At 42.0% G+C, this 9089-nt stretch overlaps 1 protein-coding gene across 3 annotated transcripts in view; it reads right to left on the bottom strand.

Moving 5' to 3' along the window:
• KIF7 (kinesin family member 7) overlaps positions 1-9089 on the bottom strand; it is a 96563-nt gene that overhangs the window by 18445 nt on the left and 69029 nt on the right. For all 3 annotated transcript variants that reach the window (XM_088472954.1, XM_088472956.1, XM_088472955.1), the window contains 2 exons: positions 5204-5359; positions 3398-3600 (listed from right to left, as the gene is read on the bottom strand). In XM_088472954.1, coding sequence (XP_088329080.1) covers positions 3398-3600; positions 5204-5359 — 359 coding nt within the window. The remainder of the gene's footprint in view (positions 1-3397; positions 3601-5203; positions 5360-9089) is intronic.

Genomic DNA, 9089 nt, shown 5'->3' with positions numbered 1-9089 from the left:
TCCCATGACTTTTAGCAACTCAGTGTATGTGTGTCATATTATGAGAGAATTGAAATACACTTATCTGCATAACCTAAAGTGAAAATAAACAAAGTAATATTTAAGTAGAGGGTGAGTTGCACAAGAAATCTCAGAACTGGTTCCTTAGAAAATTATTAAGATGGGTTTTTTTTGCTACATGCTGCCATATTTCTATGAAAGTCTGTAGCACAACACAAGAAGCTGGCTTTGATCAGTCAATAAAGAATTGCGGTAGCAGGAGTATTTACTACAGCAGATTTGAAGGTTTCATCTTATTTTACAAATATTATCTTCTTTTTATATCTGTTTGCTACCTCCGCATACAGCACATCACTAACCATGTTTAATACGATGATTCAACATAATAGTCTGCAGAACCACAACGGAGACTGCAGACCTCAAAACGATCCACTAGCAGACCTCAAAACGACTGCACGATTACGACATTGTAATCGTGCAGTCGTTTATCGGTCTGTGATGAGCCTGCACTGAACGAGCAGTCGTTCAGTGCAGGCACATCAATCATCTGCAAACATGCTAAACCTGACGTTATCGTCAGGTTGTCCAGCATGTTTGCCTGATGATAGATGTCTAAACGACCAGCGGGAGCGCGCATCGCTAGTCATTTTAGACATGTTTGCAAACGATTTATGAACGATTGAACGATAACGTTAAATCGCTCATTTTAATTGTCTAGTGGATGGGCACCTTTAGACAAGTTATTGTAGGAAAATAATAACATTTACATTTAACCAACTGCTGTCTGCAGAGAATGGCAAATGCAGCTTCACTACAGAGAAAGGTAGTAGGATAGAATACGAATACTACAGATCTGCAAGTCTCACATTAATAGAAGTGACATTTCTGGAATGGATTATAAAAAAAAAAAAACAATTAAACAAATTAGAGATCTAAAGCATTATAGACATATTGCTGGGAGATAACGTCAAATAAATCTATTGGATAGCTTAGATATTAGAAAGGCATTTGATGTGGCATTCCACAATAAAGGAGTCTGAAACTCCATGGGTTGGGCTTAAATGAGATGGAAAAAAATTTACTAAAGAACAGGAGACAGAGTGTTTTAATTATTGGTGTAAGCACATAAGAATGTTTGTAACCAGTGGAGAACATCAGCGATCAGTCCCAGGTTCTGTTTGATTAATGTATCATCAGGGATATTACTTGTGGTCTTCAAGGAAAAGTAAACCTAGGTACACACTTGTACAATCTTATTTTCGATGCAATTTTACTTTCAATTCCACTTACGTTCGGCAGTCCTGTTCACAGTGCCGATTCATGTGTATACACCTTTACAATCTAATTAGCGATCCAGGAAACTCATCTCTCTAAAATATCAGCTTAAAAGAAACAAAGGCAGCGCTACTGCTGGAGGAGTACGGGCAGAATGGTTGTAAATACTTCACTATTTGTCCGATATGTGCCATGGAATCGGATGAAAATTAAACTGCACATAAATCCTGATCTTTAGATACGACCAGTTTTCTTACGAAAAAACATGGTCCAAGGTGCATACACACTCATAAGGTATCGCATGAATGGGTCGGGAATCGAAAGAATGCCCCGATGATTATATAGGTGTATACCCAGCTTAAGGCTATTTGCTGGCAATACAAAGATTTCATACCCCAGACAGAGAAATACAATCATTAAGTGATTTATGCTGGGTGCATACTGAATGATGTATCGTTCGCACAGCCGACGAACGATACATCGTCCCGGCCATCGACCAGTGTGTACACCCAATATATCTGTGAATGATGTTGATCACAAATATGTTGTGTCAGCAGTGCAGCACGGCAGATGTGATATATCTTTCAACTATAAAATGCACATTTGCCTGGGTGCATAGACGACCGAACGATCCATATGCCGGACGCAGGAACTACCAGTTCCCGTGGCCAGACATATCGGTCGGTGAGTGTGTATGCAAACTTGCATACTCACCAAATCGGTCTTTAGGCCAGCGAGTTGGCCGGTCCATCTGCCAAGTGCGTACCGAGCGTAAGAGAAATTATTATTAATTAAAAAAGACACTACAAGAGTTTCATTGTGCCAAACAGAGATTCCGACTGACAATAAGTTACATGAGTACAGGCTAGTAAACAGTTTCACATAAATACATATTTACAGTATGGAGTTGACATAATTATGTAGGGAAGAGATGGGAGAGGGACCTGCTCGTCTGAGCTTACAATTTAAAGGGGATATGGGTGGACACAAAATGGAGAAAGCTTACATTTAATATAACAAAACTTAAAATATAGCACCTAGACCAGGGATGGGGAACCTCAGGCCCGGGGGCTGTATAAGGCTCGCGGAGTCATTTGGTCTGGCCTCGGAGCTTTTCTCTACTAGCCTCATCTGGTTAGCAGGATGCCTAGAATGGTACCCTGCAGCCAGAATCTATGCAGCAGTGCCGCCTGGAGCGTCCTTAGGACGCTTCAGATGGTCACACTGCTGCCCTTACAGCTCCCCGGAGCATCCTCAGGATGCTTCGGGCATTGCTGTAATCACCGGCGATTGTGGTCCTGCCCCGTGTGACGTCACATGGAGGGAGCATGGCCTGCACCAGGCCCGCGAATAATGTTATATATATATCAAAATGGCCCTCGGCAGTAAAAAGGTTCCCCACCCCTGACCTAGACACTTGAAAATCAGAGTGTGTTATTTCAACAAAAAAGGAAAAAGACATTGGAAATTAAATTTCAGATGTTTTGAAGGTAAGTAAACAGTGTAGCCACACACTGGGTAAAACTTGTTTTGGTGCACAGGAAGCGGTATAAGTAGCAGGAGAGAGGTTATATTGATACAGTATAGTTAAGACCTCAGCTTGACTACTGTGCAGAGACCTGGGGGCCTTATCTCCAAAAACACATTAATAATATGTAAAGAATTCACCGTAAAAATGATGAATGGACTTTAAAACAAAATATATCAGGAAAGATCTAAACATCTGAACTTGTGCAGCGTAAAGACAGGACAAGGGTGATATGATAGAAACAGTCAAATATATCAAAAGGTAATAGTTCAGGAAGCAGTATATTAAAAAGAAAAATTATGAATTCTAGAATGAAGATGACACATTTTAAATTCTAGGAAGACTAAAACATAAGGAAAGGGGGGTAGATCTGTGGAATACGCTCCCAGCGATTGTTGTCGGACGTCATACAGTAAGAAAACTCTAGAATATAAAATTGGGAGAAATGTATAGATATTGTTAAGGCTTAAAGAAAATACTGAGATGGTGCATTGTGCCATATCTGGAGATTTCCATATTACTGGTAACTGTTGTAAAGTTTCCTAATGGGAATCATTAGTAAGTGAAGGAACAGTCACTCATGATTTCACAAACCTGCGCTTTGCTCTCTGCGGCGGCTATCTTCTTGCGGCACTCCTGCACCTGGCCCTTCTCCACTGGATCTCGCGTCTCTTTCCCTTCCAACTCCTGCAGCTGTCGTTGGCTCTCAGTGACCTCTATCCGCACCTGGTCAGCTTCAGTCTCCAGCTCGGATATCTTCAAACAGTATTGTCTATTCATAGCTTGAGCTTCTTTTCCTGTCGCAAAAAATATTTTTCTATCTTAATGACGCTGCTAAGTATTTATCATACAAAACTTTCTTGATGAGTCTGACAGGGGCTGTCGCTTCCATACATATAGGCAGAATCAGCTCTTTTGCTAACCCCACCTAAAAAGCTATACCTGTACAGAGTTGGGAGTGAAATCCCGGCTGTCGGGATGCAGCCGATCAGAATACCGACACCGGCATCCCGACAGCCAGAATCCCAACACCCATAAAAAAGTAATGGTAAGTATTATTCTAACCGCTACCCTAACCTCCCCCCTAGTGCCTAAACCTAACCTCCCTTCCCTGCACCCTAAACCTAACACCCTCTCCCCGGTGCCTAACCATAACCTCCCCCCCTAGTGCCTAAACCTAATCTCCCCTCCCCTCCCCCTAATCCTAAAACTCCCTACCTGGTGCCAAACCCAAACCCTCCCCCAATGCCTAACCCAAACCTCCCCCTAACACCCTGATACTTACCTTCAGGATGCCGGAAATCGGGAGACTGGTGCCGGGATCCCGACCTGTCGGGATTTCGGCGCCGGTATTCAGACCATCGGCATCCCACATGCCAGGATGCCGACTACATACCACCTGTATATTAGGAGTAACAATACAACAGTACTAGAAGTGCTTTCAAGTGACACCTGTCTAACTACATTATAACAGTAAATATGATCATTTATTGAGAGAAACTCATAGCTGCTCAAAAATACACAATAGAAAAGAAGAATCACAGCAATATTATTTGCCCTTCATTTACACAAATAAAAAGTTAATTATAAAAACTTGATAAATGGGAATGAATATATTTAAACAAAGGCAACCCTATGGGATAATGGGTTCTTATAGAATGGATGAACCAAACTCCTCCTCATTGAGTCACTTGTAAACAGCTGGACTGCAACTTCAAGCTGAGAAAAAAACAATAGGATCCAGTCTTTCCTATTAGCTATCCGTGTTTAAATGTCAATGGTCACCATCTCAGGAACTAAATACACTGCCATACATATAAAATATATGGTTTCATCCAATCTATAGAACAAAAGGTAAGCAATGCTTTCAAACGTTAGGGGTCACATTAACAAGTAATGTCACATGGTGCTTATTTAACTAAAGTCTATTAGTTTTTATTTAGATCATAATTCGAAAAGTGGTAGAAGGAAATAACATAAGAAAGTGGTAGAAGAAAATAACAAGTTTGCAACATTTACATGTATGAGATACTCTATCTGGAAGTTACAAAAAAGTTAAATTGGGCATAAAATGGGTGCGTGCATACAGGCAATAAGTGACATTAACGGGCGATAGGTGCATTAAGTTAACACGTGTTAACTTAACGTTTTATTGCGGCTAATTCAATTCCCCCTTAGTGCATCAACTGGTAGGTATAGTGTGCAAACACCCGAAACTGCACAGGAACCCTTTGTTCCAGGCGTCATAAGCAACAGATTAAGAACACATGAGCTAAACTAAACATACTACACAAAGACAAATGAAAGATTCCATGGACTATTTGTTATTAACACTTCTAAAATGCTGAGCCCATTTAATAAATGTTTACCAGCTGTAAATGATAGCAGCATGAGACTCACCAGTTTTAACCAGTTCTTTAATAAGCTCTTCTTTCATGCGGATGTTGATAGCCAACTCCCGGATCTTCTGCTGGGCTTGACGCAGCCTAAATTTAGAGTCCTTCCCCGGGCTTAAACTCTCTCTTGGAACATAGTGTTCTCTCTTTTTGCACAGAGCTGTCAGACACAGAACATCTCAGAGTTTAACCTAGCCAATATGAGTAAGTACATGTTGGAAACAATTATCCAATAAAGTAATTAGTAACCTTAAATAGACATTAATTATCAATCCAAAATATTGCAATACACATTGGGCTTGTCCACGCGAGTGGAATAAGTGTTGTGCTCCTGGGGGCAAATATCACGAGCAAGGCATATATTGGTTCCCCTGCTCTGCCACATACATAGTCCATGATAACAGCAATTACATATATTGGCACAGCATTAACCATAACAAAACGGAATCATCAGTAGATCCTTTACAGTCAGTATTTACCAAGCGGAATATTAGCATTGCGTTTTGCTTGCAAGTATTAAGCTTGCTTGAATAAGCCTAAACAGCATTTCGTAAACATTAAAGGCAAATAACGGTATTTTAAAGAAAATTTCCAAATAAACTAAATTTATGATTTGATGTTTGTCAACAGTGTTTATCTTGAAGACAATATTACAGTGATAATTCCAGGACATGTCTTTGGCTATCTTCCCTTCTTCCACAAACGAACAACACCCCAAGGGTATCATGCTCACAGCCTATCATGGTTCAGACAATACTGACCCACCACCAATGCCTATGATTCGCCAGGCATGATAGCCATCAGACACTAAATACTGCTTTATGGAAGGTTGCCAAAGCTAGCTTCTGCATCTATACAATCAGCTGCATCTATACAATCAGCTACAGGAACCATTTTGGCAGGGGCGTATCTACCCATTGGTCAGGATGGCACTCGCCAGGGGTGCCGGCCGAGGTAGGGGCGCCGCCCAACGGTGCCACACATGGCCAAGGGGTAGAATCACATAGTACCGGACCACCCATTAGCTTCCACTTCCGAGCCGCCATGTTTTTTAATGTAATCAATGCCCGGCCAGTCAGGAACGCGTTACCTCTGCCTGACCGGGTGAACCTGCATCTTGTTCCCCAGCTCCGCCTCCCCTGCGATACTACCAATATGATCAGAGTGCGGCGGTGACGTCATGACGTGGGGCCATGCATGATCATCTACAGTGAGGAGGAGAGGAGCAGTTTCCCCACCAGCGCGCCATCTAAATAGATGGTGTACGGCGCCCGCTTGCCACCTGAAACCACCTCAGCGGCAGAGTCATGATGGCTACTCACTGCCTCCAGAGTCAATGAATGCAAGTGCGGCACTCTTCGTGACGTTGGCGCTGCCGCACAATGCATGGCAACTGAGAGCGGGGGGGTGTAGAGATCCGGGACATGGGGGAGCAGCCTGAATCTGGAGGTACAGCAGCAGGTGAGTCACTGGAGGGGGTGAGAGGGAGGAGAAGGGAGTCACTGAAGGGGGGAGAGGTGAGCCACTAGAGGGGAGGAGCATTACAAATTGTGGCTGAGTGTAAAGGGCATTACAGTATGTGGCTATGTGTAAAGGGCATTACAAATGGTGGCTATGTGTAAAGGGCATTACAAATGGTGGCTATGTGTAAAGGGCATTACAAATGGTGGCTATGTGTAAAGGGCATTACAAATGGTGGCTATGTGTAAAGGGCATTACAAATGGTGGCTATGTGTAAAGGGCATTACAGTATGTGGCTATGTGTAAAGGGCATTACAGTATGTGGCTATGTGTAAAGGGCATTACAAATGGTGGCTATGTGTAAAGGGCATTACAAATGGTGGCTATGTGTAAAGGGCATTACAAATGGTGGCTATGTGTAAAGGGCATTACAGTATGTGACTATGTGTAAAGGGCATTACAAATGGTGGCTATGTGTAAAGGCATTACAGTATGTGGCTATGTGTAAAGGCATTACAGTATGTGGCTATGTGTAAAGGGCATTACAAATGGTGGCTATGTGTAAAGGGCATTACAGTATGTGGCTATGTGTAAAGGGCATTACAAATGGTGGCTATGTGTAAAGGCATTACAGTATGTGGCTATGTGTAAAGGCATTACAGTATGTGGCTATGTGTAAAGGGCATTACAAATGGTGGCTATGTGTAAAGGGCATTACAGTATGTGGCTATGTGTAAAGGGCATTACAAATGGTGGCTATGTGTAAAGGGCATTACAGTATGTGGCTATGTGTAAAGGGCATTACAAATGGTGGCTATGTGTAAAGGCCATTACAAATGGTGGCTATGTGTAAAGGGCATTACAAATGGTGGCTATGTGTAAAGGGCATTACAAATGGTGGCTATGTGTAAAGGGCATTACAAATGGTGGCTATGTGTAAAGGGCATTACAGTATGTGGCTATGTGTAAAGGCCATTACAAATGGTGGCTATGTGTAAAGGCCATTACAAATGGTGGCTATGTGTAAAGGGCATTACAAATGGTGGCTATGTGTAAAGGGCATTACAAATGGTGGCTATGTGTAAAGGGCATTACAGTATGTGGCTATGTGTAAATGGCATTACAAATGGTGGCTATGTGTAAAGGGCATTACAAATGGTGGCTATGTGTAAAGGGCATTACAGTATGTGGCTATGTGTAAAGGGCATTACAGTATGTGGCTATGTGTAAAGGGCATTACAGTATGTGGCTATGTGTAAAGGGCATTACAGTATGTGGCTATGTGTAAATGGCATTACAAATGGTGGCTATGTGCAAAGGGCATTACAGTATGTGGCTATGTGTAAAGGGCATTACAGTATGTGGCTATGTGTAAAGGGCATTACAAATGGTGGCTATGTGTAAAGGCATTACAGTATGTGGAATTAAGTGTAAAGGGTATTACAGTATGTGGCATTATGTGTAAAGGGTATTACAGCATGTGGCATTATGGTATCTGGCATGTGTAAAGGGCATTACAGTATGTGGCTATGTGTAAAGGGCATTACAAATGGTGGCTATGTGTGAAGGGCATTACAGTATGTGGCTGAGTGTAAAGGGCATTACAGTATGTGGCTATGTGTAAAGGGCATTACAAATGGTGGCTATGTGTAAAGGGCATTACAAATGGTGGCTATGTGTAAAGGGCATTACAAATGGTGGCTATGTGTAAAGGGCATTACAAATGGTGGCTATGTGTAAAGGGCATTACAGTATGTGGCTATGTGTAAAGGGCATTACAAATGGTGGCTATGTGTAAAGGGCATTACAAATGGTGGCTATGTGTAAAGGGCATTACAGTATGTGGCTATGTGTAAAGGGCATTACAGTATGTGGCTATGTGTAAAGGGCATTACAAATGGTGGCTATGTGTAAAGGGCATTACAAATGGTGGCTATGTGTAAAGGGCATTACAGTATGTGGCTATGTGTAAATGGCATTACAAATGGTGGCTATGTGTAAAGGGCATTACAAATGGTGGCTATGTGTAAAGGCATTACAGTATGTGGCTATGTGTAAAGGCATTACAGTATGTGGCTATGTGTAAAGGGCATTACAAATGGTGGCTATGTGTAAAGGGCATTACAAATGGTGGCTATGTGTAAAGGGCATTACAGTATGTGGCTATGTGTAAAGGGCATTACAAATGGTGGCTATGTGTAAAAGGCATTACAGTATGTGGCTATGTGTAAAAGGCATTACAAATGGTGGCTATGTGTAAAGGGCATTACAAATGGTGGCTATGTGTAAAGGGCATTACAAATGGTGGCTATGTGTTAAGGGCATTACAAATGGTGGCTATGTGTAAAGGGCATTACAAATGGTGGCTTTGTGTAAAGGGCATTACAGTATGTGGCTATGTGTAAAGGGCATTACAGTATGTGGCTATG

The sequence above is a fragment of the Taudactylus pleione genome, unplaced genomic scaffold (assembly GCF_031769625.1).
Source record: "Taudactylus pleione unplaced genomic scaffold, aTauple2 ptg000129l, whole genome shotgun sequence".
In the NCBI taxonomy this organism is placed as follows: domain Eukaryota; kingdom Metazoa; phylum Chordata; class Amphibia; order Anura; family Myobatrachidae; genus Taudactylus; species Taudactylus pleione.
The sequence above is the reverse complement of the archived record's forward strand: the minus strand, read 5'-3'. Positions and strand labels throughout refer to the sequence as shown.